At 57.4% G+C, this 21,872-nt stretch overlaps 1 protein-coding gene across 1 annotated transcript in view; it reads left to right on the top strand.

Moving 5' to 3' along the window:
* Positions 1–19,786, top strand: part of LOC308138902 (bifunctional heparan sulfate N-deacetylase/N-sulfotransferase 2-like) — a 97,467-nt gene extending 77,681 nt beyond the window's left edge. The window contains 5 exon segments of the mRNA XM_080521208.1: positions 14,056–14,230; positions 14,343–14,513; positions 18,452–18,561; positions 18,727–18,829; positions 19,129–19,786. Of these exon segments, the coding sequence (XP_080377334.1) occupies positions 14,056–14,230; positions 14,343–14,513; positions 18,452–18,561; positions 18,727–18,829; positions 19,129–19,248 (679 nt within the window). The 3' untranslated portion in view covers positions 19,249–19,786.
* Positions 19,787–21,872: the final 2,086 nt, after the last annotated feature.

The raw sequence follows: 21,872 nt of genomic DNA, 5'->3' as shown, positions 1-21,872 counted from the left end.
TCTTGACACTCTGCTCCCTCCTGACCTCACTCCTGACACTCTGCTCCCTCCTGACACTCTGCTCCCTCCTGACCTCACTCCTGACACTCTGCTCCCTCCTGACCTCCCTCCTGACACTCTGCTCCCTCCTGACCTCACTCTTGACACTCTGCTCCCTCCTGACCTCACTCTTGACACTCTGCTCCCTCCTGACCTCACTCCTGACACTCTGCTCCCTCCTGACCTCCCTCCTGACCTCACTCCTGACACTCTGCTCCCTCCTGACCTCACTCTTGACACTCTGCTCCCTCCTGACCTCACTCTTGACACTCTGCTCCCTCCTGACCTCACTCCTGACACTCTGCTCCCTCCTGACCTCCCTCCTGACACTCTGCTCCCTCCTGACCTCACTCTTGACACTCTGCTTCCTCCTGACCTCACTCCTGACACTCTGCTCCCTCCTGACCTCCCTCCTGACACTCTGCTCCCTCCTGACCTCACTCCTGACACTCTGCTCCCTCCTGACCTCCCTCCTGACACTCTGCTCCCTCCTGACCTCCCTCCTGACACTCTGCTCCCTCCTGACCTCACTCTTGACACTCTGCTCACTCCTGACCTCCCTCCTGACACTCTGCTCCCTCCTGACCTCACTCTTGACACTCTGCTCCCTCCTGACCTCACTCCTGACACTCTGCTCCCTCCTGACCTCACTCTTGACACTCTGCTCCCTCCTGACCTCACTCCTGACACTCTGCTCCCTCCTGACACTCTGCTCCCTCCTGACACTCTGCTCCCTCCTGACACTCTGCTCCCTCCTGACCTCACTCCTGACACTCTGCTCCCTCCTGACACTCTGCTCCCTCCTGACCTCACTCTTGACACTCTGCTCCCTCCTGACCTCACTCTTGACACTCTGCTCCCTCCTGACACTCTGCTCCCTCCTGACCTCACTCCTGACACTCTGCTCCCTCCTGACCTCCCTCCTGACACTCTGCTCCCTCCTGACCTCACTCCTGACACTCTGCTCCCTCCTGACACTCTGCTCCCTCCTGACCTCACTCCTGACACTCTACTCCCTCCTGACCTCACTCCTGACACTCTGCTCCCTCCTGACCTCACTCCTGACACTCTGCTCCCTCCTGACGTCACTCCTGACACTCTACTCCCTCCTGACCTCACTCCTGACACTCTGCTCCGTCCTGACCTCCCTCCTGACACTCTGCTCCCTCCTGACCTCCCTCCTGACACTCTGCTCCCTCCTGACACTCTGCTCCCTCCTGACCTCACTCCTGACACTCTGCTCCCTCCTGACCTCCCTCCTGACACTCTGCTCCCTCCTGACCTCACTCCTGACACTCTGCTCCCTCCTGACCTCACTCTTGACACTCTGCTCCCTCCTGACCTCACTCTTGACACTCTGCTCCCTCCTGACCTCACTCTTGACACTCTGCTCACTCCTGACACTCTGCTCCCTCCTGACCTCACTCCTGACACTCTACTCCCTCCTGACCTCACTCTTGACACTCTGCTCCCTCCTGACACTCTGCTCCCTCCTGACACTCTGCTCCCTCCTGACCTCACTCCTGACACTCTACTCCCCCCTGACCTCACTCTCGACACTCTGCTCCCTCCTGACCTCACTCTTGACACTCTGCTCACTCCTGACACTCTGCTCCCTCCTGACCTCACTCCTGACACTCTACTCCCTCCTGACCTCACTCTTGACACTCTGCTCCCTCCTGACCTCACTCCTGACACTCTGCTCCCTCCTGACACTCTGCTCCCTCCTGACCTCACTCCTGACACTCTGCTCCCTCCTGACCTCACTCTTGACACTCTGCTCCCTCCTGACCTCACTCTTGACGCTCTGCTCACTCCTGACCTCCCTCCTGACGCTCTGCTCCCTCCTGACCTCACTCCTGACACTCTACTCCCTCCTGACCTCACTCCTGACACTCTGCTCCCTCCTGACCTCCCTCCTGACACTCTGCTCCCTCCTGACCTCACTCCTGACAGTCTGCTCCCTCCTGACACTCTGCTCCCTCCTGACCTCCCTCCTGACACTCTGCTCCCTCCTGACCTCACTCTTGACACTCTGCTCCCTCCTGACCTCACTCTTGACACTCTGCTCCCTCCTGACCTCACTCCTGACACTCTGCTCCCTCCTGACACTCTGCTCCCTCCTGACCTCACTCCTGACACTCTGCTCCCTCCTGACACTCTGCTCCCTCCTGACCTCACTCCTGACACTCTGCTCCCTCCTGACCTCACTCTTGACACTCTGCTCCCTCCTGACCTCACTCTTGACACTCTGCTCCCTCCTGACCTCACTCCTGACACTCTGCTCCCTCCTGACACTCTGCTCCCTCCTGACCTCACTCCTGACACTCTGCTCCCTCCTGACCTCACTCTTGACACTCTGCTCCCTCCTGACCTCACTCCTGACACTCTGCTCCCTCCTGACCTCACTCCTGACACTCTGCTCCCTCCTGACCTCACTCCTGACACTCTGCTCCCTCCTGACCTCACTCCTGACACTCTGCTCCCTCCTGACCTCACTCTTGACACTCTGCTCCCTCCTGACCTCACTCCTGACACTCTGCTCCCTCCTGACCTCCCTCCTGACACTCTGCTCCCTCCTGACCTCACTCTTGACACTCTGCTCCCTCCTGACCTCACTCCTGACACTCTGCTCCCTCCTGACCTCACTCCTGACACTCTGCTCCCTCCTGACCTCCCTCCTGACCTCACTCCTGACACTCTGCTCCCTCCTGACCTCACTCTTGACACTCTGCTCCCTCCTGACCTCACTCCTGACACTCTGCTCCCTCCTGACCTCACTCTTGACACTCTGCTCCCTCCTGACCTCACTCCTGACACTCTGCTCCCTCCTGACACTCTGCTCCCTCCTGACCTCACTCCTGACACTCTGCTCCCTCCTGACCTCCCTCCTGACACTCTGCTCCCTCCTGACCTCACTCCTGACACTCTGCTCCCTCCTGACCTCACTCTTGACACTCTGCTCCCTCCTGACCTCACTCTTGACACTCTGCTCCCTCCTGACCTCACTCCTGACACTCTGCTCCCTCCTGACCTCACTCTTGACACTCTGCTCCCTCCTGACCTCACTCCTGACACTCTGCTCCCTCCTGACCTCACTCTTGACACTCTGCTCCCTCCTGACCTCCCTCCTGACACTCTGCTCCCTCCTGACCTCACTCTTGACACTCTGCTCCCTCCTGACCTCACTCTTGACACTCTGCTCCCTCCTGACCTCACTCCTGACACTCTGCTCCCTCCTGACCTCCCTCCTGACCTCACTCCTGACACTCTGCTCCCTCCTGACCTCACTCTTGACACTCTGCTCCCTCCTGACCTCACTCTTGACACTCTGCTCCCTCCTGACCTCACTCCTGACACTCTGCTCCCTCCTGACCTCCCTCCTGACACTCTGCTCCCTCCTGACCTCACTCTTGACACTCTGCTCCCTCCTGACCTCACTCCTGACACTCTGCTCCCTCCTGACCTCCCTCCTGACACTCTGCTCCCTCCTGACCTCACTCCTGACACTCTGCTCCCTCCTGACCTCCCTCCTGACACTCTGCTCCCTCCTGACCTCCCTCCTGACACTCTGCTCCCTCCTGACCTCACTCTTGACACTCTGCTCCCTCCTGACACTCTGCTCCCTCCTGACCTCACTCCTGACACTCTGCTCCCTCCTGACCTCACTCTTGACACTCTGCTCACTCCTGACCTCCCTCCTGACACTCTGCTCCCTCCTGACCTCACTCTTGACACTCTGCTCCCTCCTGACCTCACTCCTGACACTCTGCTCCCTCCTGACCTCACTCTTGACACTCTGCTCCCTCCTGACACTCTGCTCCCTCCTGACCTCACTCCTGACACTCTGCTCCCTCCTGACACTCTGCTCCCTCCTGACCTCACTCCTGACACTCTGCTCCCTCCTGACCTCCCTCCTGACCTCACTCCTGACACTCTGCTCCCTCCTGACCTCACTCTTGACACTCTGCTCCCTCCTGACCTCACTCCTGACACTCTGCTCCCTCCTGACCTCACTCCTGACACTCTGCTCCCTCCTGACCTCACTCCTGACACTCTGCTCCCTCCTGACCTCACTCCTGACACTCTGCTCCCTCCTGACCTCACTCTTGACACTCTGCTCCCTCCTGACCTCACTCCTGACACTCTGCTCCCTCCTGACCTCCCTCCTGACACTCTGCTCCCTCCTGACCTCACTCTTGACACTCTGCTCCCTCCTGACCTCACTCCTGACACTCTGCTCCCTCCTGACCTCCCTCCTGACCTCACTCCTGACACTCTGCTCCCTCCTGACCTCACTCTTGACACTCTGCTCCCTCCTGACCTCACTCCTGACACTCTGCTCCCTCCTGACCTCACTCTTGACACTCTGCTCCCTCCTGACCTCACTCCTGACACTCTGCTCCCTCCTGACACTCTGCTCCCTCCTGACCTCACTCCTGACACTCTGCTCCCTCCTGACCTCCCTCCTGACACTCTGCTCCCTCCTGACCTCACTCCTGACACTCTGCTCCCTCCTGACCTCACTCTTGACACTCTGCTCCCTCCTGACCTCACTCTTGACACTCTGCTCCCTCCTGACCTCACTCCTGACACTCTGCTCCCTCCTGACCTCACTCTTGACACTCTGCTCCCTCCTGACCTCACTCTTGACACTCTGCTCCCTCCTGACCTCACTCCTGACACTCTGCTCCCTCCTGACCTCCCTCCTGACCTCACTCCTGACACTCTGCTCCCTCCTGACCTCACTCTTGACACTCTGCTCCCTCCTGACCTCCCTCCTGACACTCTGCTCCCTCCTGACCTCACTCTTGACACTCTGCTCCCTCCTGACCTCACTCTTGACACTCTGCTCCCTCCTGACCTCACTCCTGACACTCTGCTCCCTCCTGACCTCCCTCCTGACCTCACTCCTGACACTCTGCTCCCTCCTGACCTCACTCTTGACACTCTGCTCCCTCCTGACCTCACTCTTGACACTCTGCTCCCTCCTGACCTCACTCCTGACACTCTGCTCCCTCCTGACCTCCCTCCTGACACTCTGCTCCCTCCTGACCTCACTCTTGACACTCTGCTCCCTCCTGACCTCACTCCTGACACTCTGCTCCCTCCTGACCTCCCTCCTGACACTCTGCTCCCTCCTGACCTCACTCCTGACACTCTGCTCCCTCCTGACCTCCTCCTGACACTCTGCTCCCTCCTGACCTCACTCCTGACACTCTGCTCCCTCCTGACCTCACTCTTGACACTCTGCTCCCTCCTGACCTCACTCCTGACACTCTGCTCCCTCCTGACCTCACTCTTGACACTCTGCTCCCTCCTGACCTCACTCCTGACACTCTGCTCCCTCCTGACCTCACTCCTGACACTCTGCTCCCTCCTGACCTCACTCTTGACACTCTGCTCCCTCCTGACCTCACTCCTGACACTCTGCTCCCTCCTGACCTCCCTCCTGACACTCTGCTCCCTCCTGACCTCACTCTTGACACTCTGCTCCCTCCTGACCTCACTCCTGACACTCTGCTCCCTCCTGACCTCCCTCCTGACCTCACTCCTGACACTCTGCTCCCTCCTGACCTCACTCTTGACACTCTGCTCCCTCCTGACCTCACTCCTGACACTCTGCTCCCTCCTGACCTCACTCTTGACACTCTGCTCCCTCCTGACCTCACTCCTGACACTCTGCTCCCTCCTGACACTCTGCTCCCTCCTGACCTCACTCCTGACACTCTGCTCCCTCCTGACCTCCCTCCTGACACTCTGCTCCCTCCTGACCTCACTCCTGACACTCTGCTCCCTCCTGACCTCACTCTTGACACTCTGCTCCCTCCTGACCTCACTCTTGACACTCTGCTCCCTCCTGACCTCACTCCTGACACTCTGCTCCCTCCTGACCTCACTCTTGACACTCTGCTCCCTCCTGACCTCACTCTTGACACTCTGCTCCCTCCTGACCTCACTCCTGACACTCTGCTCCCTCCTGACCTCCCTCCTGACCTCACTCCTGACACTCTGCTCCCTCCTGACCTCACTCTTGACACTCTGCTCCCTCCTGACCTCCCTCCTGACACTCTGCTCCCTCCTGACCTCACTCTTGACACTCTGCTCCCTCCTGACCTCACTCTTGACACTCTGCTCCCTCCTGACCTCACTCCTGACACTCTGCTCCCTCCTGACCTCCCTCCTGACCTCACTCCTGACACTCTGCTCCCTCCTGACCTCACTCTTGACACTCTGCTCCCTCCTGACCTCACTCTTGACACTCTGCTCCCTCCTGACCTCACTCCTGACACTCTGCTCCCTCCTGACCTCCCTCCTGACACTCTGCTCCCTCCTGACCTCACTCTTGACACTCTGCTTCCTCCTGACCTCACTCTGACACTCTGCTCCCTCCTGACCTCCCTCCTGACACTCTGCTCCCTCCTGACCTCACTCCTGACACTCTGCTCCCTCCTGACCTCCCTCCTGACACTCTGCTCCCTCCTGACCTCCCTCCTGACACTCTGCTCCCTCCTGACCTCACTCTTGACACTCTGCTCACTCCTGACCTCCCTCCTGACACTCTGCTCCCTCCTGACCTCACTCTTGACACTCTGCTCCCTCCTGACCTCACTCCTGACACTCTGCTCCCTCCTGACCTCACTCTTGACACTCTGCTCCCTCCTGACCTCACTCCTGACACTCTGCTCCCTCCTGACACTCTGCTCCCTCCTGACACTCTGCTCCCTCCTGACACTCTGCTCCCTCCTGACCTCACTCCTGACACTCTGCTCCCTCCTGACACTCTGCTCCCTCCTGACCTCACTCTTGACACTCTGCTCCCTCCTGACCTCACTCTTGACACTCTGCTCCCTCCTGACACTCTGCTCCCTCCTGACCTCACTCCTGACACTCTGCTCCCTCCTGACCTCCCTCCTGACACTCTGCTCCCTCCTGACCTCACTCCTGACACTCTGCTCCCTCCTGACACTCTGCTCCCTCCTGACCTCACTCCTGACACTCTACTCCCTCCTGACCTCACTCCTGACACTCTGCTCCCTCCTGACCTCACTCCTGACACTCTGCTCCCTCCTGACGTCACTCCTGACACTCTACTCCCTCCTGACCTCACTCCTGACACTCTGCTCCGTCCTGACCTCCCTCCTGACACTCTGCTCCCTCCTGACCTCCCTCCTGACACTCTGCTCCCTCCTGACACTCTGCTCCCTCCTGACCTCACTCCTGACACTCTGCTCCCTCCTGACCTCCCTCCTGACACTCTGCTCCCTCCTGACCTCACTCCTGACACTCTGCTCCCTCCTGACCTCACTCTTGACACTCTGCTCCCTCCTGACCTCACTCTTGACACTCTGCTCCCTCCTGACCTCACTCTTGACACTCTGCTCACTCCTGACACTCTGCTCCCTCCTGACCTCACTCCTGACACTCTACTCCCTCCTGACCTCACTCTTGACACTCTGCTCCCTCCTGACACTCTGCTCCCTCCTGACACTCTGCTCCCTCCTGACCTCACTCCTGACACTCTACTCCCCCCTGACCTCACTCTCGACACTCTGCTCCCTCCTGACCTCACTCTTGACACTCTGCTCACTCCTGACACTCTGCTCCCTCCTGACCTCACTCCTGACACTCTACTCCCTCCTGACCTCACTCTTGACACTCTGCTCCCTCCTGACCTCACTCCTGACACTCTGCTCCCTCCTGACACTCTGCTCCCTCCTGACCTCACTCCTGACACTCTGCTCCCTCCTGACCTCACTCTTGACACTCTGCTCCCTCCTGACCTCACTCTTGACGCTCTGCTCACTCCTGACCTCCCTCCTGACGCTCTGCTCCCTCCTGACCTCACTCCTGACACTCTACTCCCTCCTGACCTCACTCCTGACACTCTGCTCCCTCCTGACCTCCCTCCTGACACTCTGCTCCCTCCTGACCTCACTCCTGACAGTCTGCTCCCTCCTGACACTCTGCTCCCTCCTGACCTCCCTCCTGACACTCTGCTCCCTCCTGACCTCACTCCTGACACTCTGCTCCCTCCTGACACTCTGCTCCCTCCTGACCTCACTCCTGACACTCTGCTCCCTCCTGACCTCACTCCTGACACTCTGCTCCCTCCTGACCTCACTCCTGACACTCTACTCCCTCCTGACCTCACTCCTGACACTCTGCTCCCTCCTGACACTCTGCTCCCTCCTGACCTCACTCTTGACACTCTGCTCACTCCTGACACTCTGCTCCCTCCTGACCTCACTCTTGACACTCTGCTCACTCCTGACACTCTGCTCCCTCCTGACCTCACTCCTGACACTCTGCTCCCTCCTGACCTCACTCCTGACACTCTGCTCCCTCCTGACCTCACTCCTGACACTCTACTCCCTCCTGACCTCACTCCTGACACTCTGCTCCCTCCTGACCTCACTCCTGACACTCTACTCCCTCCTGACCTCACTCTTGACACTCTGCCCCCTCCTGACCTCACTCTTGACACTTAGCTCCCTCCTGACCTCCCTCCCGACACTCTGCTCCCTCCTGACCTCACTCTTGACACTCTGCTCCCTCCTGACCTCACTCTTGACACTCTGCTCCCTCCTGACCTCACTCTTGACACTCTGCTCCCTCCTGACACTCTGCTCCCTCCTGACCTCACTCCTGACACTCTGCTCCCTCCTGACCTCCCTCCTGACACTCTGCTCCCTCCTGACACTCTACTCCCTCCTGACCTCACTCCTGACACTCTGCTCCCTCCTGACCTCACTCCTGACACTCTGCTCCCTCCTGACATCACTCCTGACACTCTGCTCCCTCCTGACCTCACTCCTGACACTCTACTCCCTCCTGACCTCACTCCTGACACTCTGCTCCCTCCTGACCTCACTCCTGACACTCTGCTCCCTCCTGACACTCTGCTCCCTCCTGACCTCACTCTTGACACTCTACTCCCTCCTGACCTCACTCCTGACACTCTGCTCCCTCCTGACCTCACTCTTGACACTCTGCTCCCTCCTGACCTCACTCTTGACACTCTGCTCCCTCCTGACCTCACTCCTGACACTCTGCTCCCTCCTGACCTCACTCCTGACACTCTACTCCCTCCTGACCTCACTCCTGACACTCTGCTCCCTCCTGACCTCACTCCTGACACTCTGCTCCCTCCTGACACTCTGCTCCCTGCTGACCTCACTCCTGACACTCTGCTCCCTCCTGACACTCTGCTCCCTCCTGACCTCACTCCTGACACTCTGCTCCCTCCTGACCTCACTCCTGACACTCTACTGCCTCCTGACCTCACTCATGACACTCTGCTCCCTCCTGACCTCACTCCTGACACTCTGCTCCCTCCTGACCTCACTCCTGACACTCTGCTCCCTCCTGACCTCACTCCTGACACTCTGCTCCCTCCTGACACTCTGCTCCCTCCTTACCTCACTCCTGACACTCTACTCCCTCCTGACCTCACTCTTGACACTCTGCTCACTCCTGACACTCTGCTCCCTCCTGACCTCACTCCTGACACTCTGCTCCCTCCTGACACTCTGCTCCCTCCTGACCTCACTCTTGACACTCTGCTCCCTCCTGACCTCACTCCTGACAGTCTGCTCCCTCCTGACACTCTGCTCCCTCCTGACCTCACTCTTGACACTCTGCTCACTCCTGACACTCTGCTCCCTCCTGACCTCACTCCTGACACTCTGCTCACTCCTGACACTCTGCTCCCTCCTGACCTCACTCCTGACACTCTGCTCCCTCCTGACACTCTGCTCCCTCCTGACCTCACTCCTGACACTCTACTCCCTCCTGACCTCACTCTTGACACTCTGCTCACTCCTGACACTCTGCTCCCTCCTGACCTCACTCCTGACGCTCTGCTCCCTCCTGACCTCACTCCTGACACTCTGCTCCCTCCTGACCTCACTCCTGACACTCTGCTCCCTCCTGACCTCCCTCCTTACACTCTGCTCCCTCCTGACCTCACTCCTGACACTCTGCTCCCTCCTGACCTCACTCCTGACACTCTGCTCCCTCCTGACCTCCCTCCTGACACTCTGCTCCCTCCTTACCTCACTCCTGACACTCTGCTCCCTCCTGACCTCACTCCTGACACTCTGCTCACTCCTGACCTCCCTCCTGACACTCTACTCCCTCCTGACCTCACTCCTGACACTCTGCTCCCTCCTGACCTCACTCCTGACACTCTGCTCCCTCCTGACACTCTGCTCCCTCCTGACCTCACTCCTGACACTCTACTCCCTCCTGACCTCACTCTTGACACTCTGCTCCCTCCTGACCTCACTCTTGACACTCTGCTCCCTCCTGACCTCACTCTTGACACTCTGCTCACTCCTGACACTCTGCTCCCTCCTGACCTCACTCCTGACACTCTGCTCCCTCCTGACACTCTGCTCCCTCCTGACCTCACTCCTGACACTCTGCTCCCTCCTGACCTCACTCTTGACACTCTGCTCCCTCCTGACCTCACTCCTGACACTCTGGTCCCTCCTGACCTCCCTCCTGACACTCTGCTCCCTCCTGACCTCATTCCTGACACTCTGCTCCCTCCTGACCTCACTCTTGACACTCTGCTCCCTCCTGACACTCTGCTCCCTCCTGACCTCACTCCTGACACTCTGCTCCCTCCTGACCTCACTCTTGACACTCTGCTCCCTCCTGACCTCACTCTTGACACTCTGCTCCCTCCTGACCTCACTCTTTACACTCTGCTCCCTCCTGACCTCACTCCTGACACTCTGCTCCCTCCTGCCCTCACTCGTGACACTCTGCTCCCTCCTGACCTCACTCCTGACACTCTGGTCCCTCCTGACCTCACTCCTGACACTCTGCTCCCTCCTGACCTCCCTCCTGACACTCTGCTCCCTCCTGACCTCCCTCCTGACACTCTGCTCCCTCCTGACCTCCCTCCTGACACTCTGCTCCCTCCTGACACTCTGCTCCCTCCTGACCTCACTCCTGACACTCTGCTCCCTCCTGACACTCTGGTCCCTCCTGACCTCACTCCTGACACTCTGCTCCCTCCTGACCTCACTCCTGACACTCTACTCCCTCCTGACCTCACTCCTGACACTCTGCTCCCTCCTGACCTCACTCCTGACACTCTGCTCCCTCCTGACACTCTGCTCCCTCCTGACCTCCCTCCTGACACTCTGCTCCCTCCTGACCTCACTCCTGACACTCTGCTCCCTCCTGACCTCCCTCCTGACACTCTGCTCCCTCCTGACCTCACTCCTGACACTCTGCTCCCTCCTGACACTCTGCTCCCTCCTGACCTCACTCTTGACACTCTGCTCCCTCCTGACCTCACTCTTGACACTCTGCTCCCTCCTGACCTCACTCCTGACACTCTGCTCCCTCCTGACCTCACTCCTGACACTCTGCTCCCTCCTGACCTCACTCCTGACACTCTGCTCCCTCCTGACCTCACTCTTGACACTCTGCTCCCTCCTGACCTCACTCCTGACACTCTGCTCCCTCCTGACCTCACTCCTGACACTCTACTCCCTCCTGACCTCACTCCTGACACTCTGCTCCCTGCTGACCTCACTCCTGACACTCTGCTCCCTGCTGACCTCACTCCTGACACTCTGCTCCCTCCTGACCTCACTCCTGACACTCTGCTCCCTCCTGACACTCTGCTCCCTCCTGACACTCTGCTCCCTCCTGACCTCACTCCTGACACTCTGCTCCCTCCTGACCTCACTCCTGACACTCTGCTCCCTCCTGACCTCACTCCTGACACTCTGCTCCCTGCTGACCTCACTCCTGACACTCTGCTCCCTCCTGACACTCTGCTCCCTCCTGACCTCACTCCTGACACTCTGCTCCCTGCTGACCTCACTCCTGACACTCTGCTCCCTCCTGACACTCTGCTCCCTCCTGACCTCACTCCTGACACTCTGCTCCCTCCTGACCTCACTCCTGACACTCTGCTCCCTCCTGACCTCACTCCTGACACTCTACTCCCTCCTGACCTCACTCATGACACTCTGCTCCCTCCTGACCTCACTCCTGACACTCTGCTCCCTCCTGACACTCTGCTCCCTCCTGACCTCACTCCTGACAGTCTGCTCCCTCCTGACACTCTGCTCCCTCCTGACCTCACTCCTGACACTCTACTCCCTCCTGACCTCACTCCTGACACTCTGCTCCCTCCTGACCTCACTCCTGACACTCTACTCCCTCCTGACCTCACTCATGACACTCTGCTCCCTCCTGACCTCACTCCTGACACTCTGCTCCCTCCTGACCTCACTCCTGACACTCTGCTCCCTCCTGACCTCACTCCTGACACTCTGCTCCCTCCTGACCTCACTCCTGACACTCTGCTCCCTCCTGACACTCTGCTCCCTCCTGACCTCACTCCTGACAGTCTGCTCCCTCCTGACACTCTGCTCCCTCCTGACCTCACTCCTGACACTCTACTCCCTCCTGACCTCACTCCTGACACTCTGCTCCCTCCTGACCTCACTCTTGACACTCTGCTCCCTCCTGACCTCACTCCTGACAGTCTGCTCCCTCCTGACACTCTGCTCCCTCCTGACCTCACTCCTGACACTCTGCTCACTCCTGACACTCTGCTCCCTCCTGACCTCACTCCTGACACTCTGCTCCCTCCTGACCTCACTCCTGACACTCTGCTCCCTCCTGACCTCACTCCTGACACTCTACTCCCTCCTGACCTCACTCCTGACACTCTACTCCCTCCTGACCTCACTCCTGACACTCTGCTCCCTCCTGACCTCACTCTTGACACTCTGCTCCCTCCTGACCTCACTCCTGACAGTCTGCTCCCTCCTGACACTCTGCTCCCTCCTGACCTCACTCCTGACACTCTACTCCCTCCTGACCTCACTCTTGACACTCTGCTCACTCCTGACACTCTGCTCCCTCCTGACCTCACTCCTGACACTCTGCTCCCTCCTGACCTCCCTCCTTACACTCTGCTCCCTCCTGACCTCACTCCTGACACTCTGCTCCCTCCTGACCTCACTCCTGACACTCTGCTCCCTCCTGACCTCACTCTTGACACTCTGCTCCCTCCTGACCTCACTCCTGAAACTCTGCTCCCTCCTGACCTCACTCCTGACACTCTGCTCCCTCCTGACCTCACTCCTGACACTCTGCTCCCTCCTGACCTCACTCCTGACACTCTGCTCCCTCCTTACCTCACTCCTGACACTCTGCTCACTCCTGACACTTTGCTCCCTCCTGACCTCACTCCTGACACTCTGCTCCCTCCTGACCTACACATGCTCTCCACAAAGCTCAACTGCAGACCTTGCGCAAGTCGTGGATGTGCACGTGATTGTATTCATGCTCCACTCTGGGCTCACTTCCATAATGTTCCATCTTTCCTAAAGTAGTTTAGGTTTCATTTCAGGTGTTCTGAGCCTCTGGCTCTTTATTTGCTTTTAAGTTGTGATTGTTGAGACGGGGAGACGCAGGATCTCCTCACACTAGTGGCCAGTAGCTCTGAGGCATGCGCAGCCGGCAGCACAGAGGCCGTGTGGCCACACATTTTGGGCTGCACGCGTTCAACCACAGTCACAGTGGACCCTGCATAAAGGGGCGGATGACGTGCGGAGAGCATGTTAAGGCCTTGACACTCTGCTCACTGCTGACCTCGCTGATTACGCCTGGTCACCCAGGGTGTGTGTGTGTGTGTGTGTGTGTGTGTGTGTGTGTGTGTGTGTGTGTGTGTGTGTGTGTGCGTGCGTGCGTGCGTGCGTGCGTGCGTGCGTGCGTGCGTGCGTGCGTGCGTGCGTGCGTGCGTGCGTGCGTGCGTACAGGACAATGAAGGCGTGTCCAGTTCTGTTCACTAATAAAACGTCTTCTCACACCACAAACTGGTCTTTCCCTCCATCGTCCTGCGGGCCACTGCCATACTAAGGCACAGTGACTTGAGAAGTAACTGTAATGTGATTACTGGATGGAAATAGTAATGCGTTGGATGAACCAAGTGGTCATGTGAGAGTAACTTGCCCCGGCGCCACTGGTCCTCAGGTACATGGATTTCTTCCCGTTCCCCTCCAACGTCAGCACAGACTTCATGTTTGAGAAAAGTGCCAACTACTTCAATTCGGAGCAGACGCCCCGCAGAGCCGCCGCCTTGCTGCCCAGAGCCAAGATCCTGGCGCTGCTCATCAACCCGGCCATCCGGGCCTACTCCTGGTACCAGGTACTACCCCGGGTACTCCACAGCCAGAGCTACTTGCACTGCACAGGGCCCTCACTGCTGTGTCTGTTTCTCTGTCTGTCCCTGTGTGTTGCGGTCCTGTGTCGGCCTGCAGCACCAGCGCGCTCACCAGGACCCTGCTGCTCTGAACAACAGTTTCCATGACGTGGTGACGGCTTCCCCTTCAGCTCCAGCCCACATTCTGATGCTCCAGAGACACTGTCTGTCCCCGGGGATGTACTCTGTCCACCTGAACCGCTGGCTGAAGTTCTACCAGCCGAACCAGGTACTACCACCCTGACCCAGTACTACCAGCCTGACCCGGTACTACCACCCTGACCCAGTACTACCACCCTGACCCAGTACTACCAGCCTGACCCGGTACTAGCAGCCTGACCCAGTACTACCAGCCTGACCCAGTACTACCAGCCTGACCCGGTACTACCACCCTGACCCAGTACTACCACCCTGACCCAGTACTACCAGCCTGACCCGGTACTAGCAGCCTGACCCAGTACTACCAGCCTGACCCAGTACTACCAGCCTGACCCGGTACTACCACCCTGACCCAGTACTACCAGCCTGACCCAGTACTACCAGCCTGACCCGGTACTACCACCCTGACCCAGTACTACCAGCCTGACCCAGTACTACCAGCCTGACCCGGTACTACCACCCTGACCCAGTACTACCAGCCTGACCCAGTACTACCAGCCTGACCCGGTACTACCACCCTGACCCAGTACTACCAGCCTGACCCAATACTACCAGCCTGACCCAGTACTACCAGCCTGACCCGGTACTACCACCCTGACCCAGTACTACCACCCTGACCCAATACTACCAGCCTGACCCAGTACTACCAGCCTGACCCGGTACTACCACCCTGACCCAGTACTACCAGCCTGACCCAGTACTACCAGCCTGACCCGGTACTACCACCCTGACCCAGTACTACCAGCCTGACCCAATACTACCAGCCTGACCCAGTACTACCAGCCTGACCCGGTACTACCACCCTGACCCAGTACTACCACCCTGACCCAATACTACCAGCCTGACCCAGTACTACCAGCCTGACCCAGTACTACCACCCTGACCCAGTACTAGCAGCCTGACCCGGTACTACCAGCCTGACCCGGTACTACCACCCTGACCCAATACTACCAGCCTGACCCGGTACTACCACCCTGACCCGGTACTACCACCCTGACCCAGTACTACCACCCTGACCCAGTACTACCAGCCTGACCCGGTACTACCACCCTGACCCAGTACTACCACCCTGACCCGGTACTACCACCCTGACCCAGTACTACCAGCCTGACCCGGTACTAGCAGCCTGACCCAGTACTACCACCCTGACCCAATACTACCAGCCTGACCCAGTACTACCAGCCTGACCCGGTACTACCACCCTGACCCAGTACTACCACCCTGACCCAGTACTACCACCCTGACCCAATACTACCAGCCTGACCCGGTACTAGCAGCCTGACCCAGTACTACCAGCCTGACCCGGTACTACCACCCTGACCCAGTACTACCACCCTGACCCAATACTACCAGCCTGACCCAGTACTACCACCCTGACCCAATACTACCAGCCTGACCCGCTACTAGCAGCCTGACCCAGTACTACCAGCCTGACCCGGTACTACCACCCTGACCCAGTACTACCACCCTGACCCAGTACTACCAGCCTGACCCGGTACTAGCAGCCTGACCCAGTACTACCAGCCTGACCCGGTACTACCACCCTGACCCAGTACTACCACCCTGACCCGGTACTACCACCCTGACCCAGTACTACCACCCTGACCCAATACTACCAGCCTGACCCGGTACTAGCAGCCTGACCCAGTACTACCAGCCTGACCCGGTACTACCACCCTGACCCAGTACTACCACCCTGACCCAATACTACCAGCCTGACCCAGTACTACCACCCTGACCCAATACTACCAGCCTGACCCGGTACTACCACCCTGACCCAGTACTACCAGCCTGACCCGGTACTACCACCGTGACCCAATACTACCAGCCTGACCCAGTACTACCAGCCTGACCCAGTACTACCACCCTGACCCGGTACTACCACCCTGACCCAGTACTACCAGCCTGACCCAGTACTACCAGCCTGACCCGGTACTACCACCCTGACCCAGTACTACCAGCCTGACCCGGTACTACCACCCTGACCCGGTACTACCAGCCTGACCCAGTACTACCAGCCTGACCCGGTACTACCACCCTGACCCAGTACTACCAGCCTGACCCAGTACTACCAGCCTGACCCGGTACTACCACCCTGACCCAGTACTAGCAGCCTGCCCCGGTACTAGCAGCCTGACCCAGTACTACCAGCCTGACCCAGTACTACCAGCCTAACCAGGTACTACCAGCCTGACCCGGTACTACCACCCTGACCCAGTACTACCACCCTGACCCGGTACTACCAGCCTGACCCGGTACTAGCAGCCTGACCCAGTACTACCAGCCTGACCCGGTACTACCACCCTGACCCAGTACTACCAGCCTGACCCAGTACTACCAGCCTAACCAGGTACTACCAGCCTGACCCGGTACTAGCAGCCTGACCCGGTACTACCACCCTGACCCAGTACTACCACCCTGACCCGGTACTACCACCCTGACCCGGTACTACCACCCTGACCCAGTACTACCACCCTGACCCAATACTACCAGCCTGACCCGGTACTAGCAGCCTGACCCAGTACTACCAGCCTGACCCGGTACTACCACCCTGACCCAGTACTACCACCCTGACCCAATACTACCAGCCTGACCCAGTACTACCACCCTGACCCAATACTACCAGCCTGACCCGGTACTAGCAGCCTGACCCGGTACTACCACCCTGACCCAGTACTACCACCCTGACCCAATACTACCAGCCTGACCCGGTACTACCACCCTGACCCAGTACTACCAGCCTGACCCGGTACTACCACCGTGACCCAATACTACCAGCCTGACCCAGTACTACCAGCCTGACCCAGTACTACCACCCTGACCCAGTACTACCACCCTGACCCAATACTACCAGCCTGACCCGGTACTACCAGCCTGACCCGGTACTACCACCCTGACCCGGTACTACCACCCTGACCCAGTACTACCAGCCTGACCCAGTACTACCAGCCTGACCCGGTACTACCACCCTGACCCAGTACTACCAGCCTGACCCGGTACTACCACCCTGACCCGGTACTACCAGCCTGACCCAGTACTACCAGCCTGACCCGGTACTACCACCCTGACCCAGTACTACCAGCCTGACCCAGTACTACCAGCCTGACCCGGTACTACCACCCTGACCCAGTACTAGCAGCCTGCCCCGGTACTAGCAGCCTGACCCAGTACTACCAGCCTGACCCAGTACTACCAGCCTAACCAGGTACTACCAGCCTGACCCGGTACTACCACCCTGACCCAGTACTACCACCCTGACCCGGTACTACCAGCCTGACCCGGTACTAGCAGCCTGACCCAGTACTACCAGCCTGACCCGGTACTACCACCCTGACCCAGTACTACCAGCCTGACCCAGTACTACCAGCCTGACCCGGTACTACCAGCCTGACCCGGTACTACCACCCTGACCCAGTACTACCAGCCTGACCCGGTACTTACCAGCCTCACCAAGTACTACCAGCCTAACCAAGTACTACCAGCCTGACCCAGTACTAGCAGCCTGACCCAGTACTACCAGCCTGACCTGGTACTACCACCCTGACCAGGTACTACCAGCCTAACCAAGTACTACCAGCCTGACCCGGTACTACCACCCTGACCTGGTACTACCACCCTGACCCAGTACTACCACCCTGACCTGGTACTACCACCCTGACCCAGTACTACCACCCTGACCAGGTACTACCACCCTGACCTGGTACTACCACCCTGACCAGGTACTACCACCCTGACCAGGTACCTACCAGATTAGTTTTACTGCTGGTTGTTAACAGAAGCTTCAGTTGATCAACATTGAATTTTCACGGGAGATTTTCCAGAAAGTTGCGGGAAAGTTGTCATGTGTCATTTCAAGTCAGTTTAACAGAGAAAACCAACAATTCCACCTGAGCAGGTAGAATAAAAACCTGCAGAACTTGGCTCAGAGCAGAAACCTGCAGAGCCAGGCTCGGAACAGAAAGGTGACGGTTTTGATGAATGTGGATTCATGAGACTGTGACTCTGCAGCTCCACCTGGTAGACGGAGGCCTGCTGAGGACCAAACCGGCGCTGGTCATGGAGGGAATCCAGAAGTTCCTTGGAGTCACTCCTGTCTTGAACTACACACAGGCCCTCATGTTTGTAACACACACACACACACACACACACACACACACACACACACACACACACACACACACACACACACACACACACACACACACACACACACACACACACACACACACACACACACACACAGGGCAGTGGGGGCTGTGCGGTAACGGATGCTGTGGTTGCAGATTCGATGAGAGCAAAGGTTTTTGGTGCCAGCGAGGGGAAGGGAACCGACCCAAGTGTCTGGGCAAGAGCAAAGGCAGGAAGTACCAGGACATGCACCCTAAGGTACGTCCCTTCTGAAACCTCCCCCTGTGAAATATCCCCCCAAATTCCCCCTGAAACAGCCTGTCTCTTCCTAGCCCCGCCCCCAATATGCATGTTCCTAATATAACAAATATGACGTCATTGAAATAAACTGTTATGATCTTTTATATAAATAATAGTCATTTCTAGAAGCTTTGGTTGTTAGAGGATGAAGATGCTCTATAATGTGTGTGTGTGTGTGTGTGTGTGTGTGTGTGTGTGTGTGTGTGTGTGTGTGTGTGTGTGTGTGTGTGTGTGTGTGTGTGTGTGTGTGTGCACAGTCACGTGCCTTCCTGTCAGAGTTTTACCGTGAGCACAACATGGAGCTGTTGCATTTGATGAATCGACTGGGACAGCCACCGCCCTCCTGGCTGCGAAAAGAACTGCAGCTGCGGAGCTGAGGATGTCTCACACACACACACACACACACACACACACACACACACACACACACACACACACACACACACACACACACACACACACACACACACACACACACACACACACACACACACACACATGCAGAGCTTCAAGGACTTGGTGTGTTCACTGCTGCTGGAGGAAATCAAACTACATCACAACGTCTTTGTTTCAGGGAGAGAGAGAGAGAGAGAGAGCGAGAGAGAGAAAATGCACCCATCACAGACTGCACATGAGGAGTGTGTGACTGGAAACTGAACTAACACGTTTCACAGACTCGCTCCACAGGAATGATTGTAAATCTGTTTAATTTACTGGTGACAAACAAGAAGTAGCAAGCACACACACAAATACGGTGACAGTCAAACACACACATATGGTGACACACGCAAACACACACAAAGGCGATGACACACACACACACACACAGGTTGCAGCTGCATCACACTGAATAAACTTTTCATTTTGGACTTTAAATGTTTGAATTATGATGGTGTAATAAACGTTTTGGCTGGTCTCATAACTTTATTCCATCGTGTAATGAGTTGCTTCAGTGTTTAATAATAGAAGTGTAATAAGTTACTTTGACATTCAGTAAGTTACTTTATAGTTTATCCTGAAGCTGGGTCATAATATGAATCATAATGACACAACACTAACCAATTAGTAAACTGTGTGCATGTGAATGATGGAGGGCGACAGACAATGTGAATTGGGGGTGGGAGAGCAGGCAGACAGGGTAAAGACAGAGCTGTGATTGTCTGGGAGTCCTACCGGGGGGGGGGGGGGGGGGGAATAGGTGGCCCTGCTCACAGCCAAAGCGCTGCCCTTCTCCGTATTTCATGGACTTTAGATTGTGCTCATGGGCAACCTGGCACCCAGTGGATGCTGGCAGCGGGCTGCCAACCAGGCCTGGAAATCTTTCTATGTTTCCAACAACAGGTCGACTGTGGGAGGGTCCTTATCACGAAGTACCCAAGTACAACTCTGCCATACTTTGTACTTCAGTTCCTGCAAAGACATGGAGGTGCAGGGAAAGTCTACACTTTTTCACACCTGCAGTAAGTTTCTCTTGGCTTGCACCTCAGGACAAAAAGACGAGGCATTATGGTGGTCTATTTGTTTCACAGATGGCACCGATCACCGGCCCACACACAGATTTGTGTAAAGAGCTCAATAACTGGATCACCAGAGGATTTGAGTTATTCTGATTTGTTTCCTTTACTAAAGCCCCGTTTCCACCGCACAAAAGTGCGGGGACAGAACGGAGCGGTACGGCAAAGCGAAGCTGGAGCTCGGCTCCGGTACCCGTTTCCACTGCAGAGAGGAGCTTTAAAAGTGGGCGGGGCTTAAGAGCTCCGCAGATATGTGACGTTACAACAGTCGTCTCAGCTTGGCTGCAGATCTAGCTCTTATGAATCCTCTGTTGTTTACATCCTCCACTTTCCACTTGTTTAGTTAACTGTTATTTTTTGCAGCCGCAACTTCAGTGTTTGTTCTGAGAGAGTGAACGCTCCGGCGACATGCCCTGCACCCGAGTGCGCCCCGGCTGGCGACACGGGAGCCTTGAGCTTTCTGCTCAAACGCAGGAGCAGCCACTCCACTCCGGCGCTGATCGCGCTCCTGCAGCTCCGCGCCGGAACACGGAGGCTCCGAGCGCCGAGCTTCTCTGCATCGAGTCCACGGTCCGTCCCCGCCATGTAGCAGCACTGACCGCGGTTGAACAGAACACTGACCGCCTCTGCCTCACTTTTGAACAGAAACCACAGACCCACAGAGCGCCACGGGTCTGTGGTTTCTGTTCAAAAGCGAGGCAGAGGCGGTCAGCGTTCTGATGGACCGTGGACGCGATGCAGAGAAGCTCGGAGCCTCCATGTTATGGAGCGCGATCAGCGCCGGAGTGGAGTGGCTGCTCCTGTGTTTGAGCAGAAAGCTCAATGCTCCACGCCACAGCGCGCGCTATGCTGCAAACAGAAAACTCCAACACGATGCAAAGTCCCTCCCCCCGGTCTCCCCCTGACTCAAGTCACTCTTTCACAACAAACACTAAAGTTGAGCAGCAAAGAAAAGAAAATGAAAATAAAAACAACCAGAGCACAGCTGACCACACTGACAGCAGAGGATTCATCCAGCCGGCACATTAACATATTGAGGGCGTGTCGTAAATCACTGACCAATCAGCAGACAGCAGCTCAAACTCAGACCTGTTCCATGGTCCTGGTACCCCAACGGAAGGGAAGCGGAAAAGCGGTCGCCTTTGGAGCGGTTGTTTCTGCATTCCTGTGGTGGAAACATGGACTAAACCGGTCTAGCCCCGCACTTTTTGTGCGGTGGAAACGGGGCTTTTGTGAAGCTTTATGGGACAAAATGAGTTCCTGACAAATGACCAGTCAACATTTTTCACAAATGATCTACAATTGCCTGCTCTTCAAAACAAATTGCTACGTTTGCTGTGACCGGAGTGATGAATCCAGTAAGAAGTGTGGGGTGGTGCTCGGTATTTACGTGTACCAGCAGTAGGACCATGGACAAGCATTGTTCCTCTGACTTGCAGGACATGTCTGTTGAATGTTGGCCTGTGTTCTGCTGAGAGCATTAACAG

Source organism: Blennius ocellaris (assembly GCF_963422515.1).
Source record: "Blennius ocellaris genome assembly, contig: SUPER_13_unloc_1, whole genome shotgun sequence".
Lineage (NCBI taxonomy): Eukaryota > Metazoa > Chordata > Actinopteri > Blenniiformes > Blenniidae > Blennius > Blennius ocellaris.
Note: the sequence above shows the minus strand (reverse complement) of the source record. Positions and strands in the feature narration are given on the sequence as shown.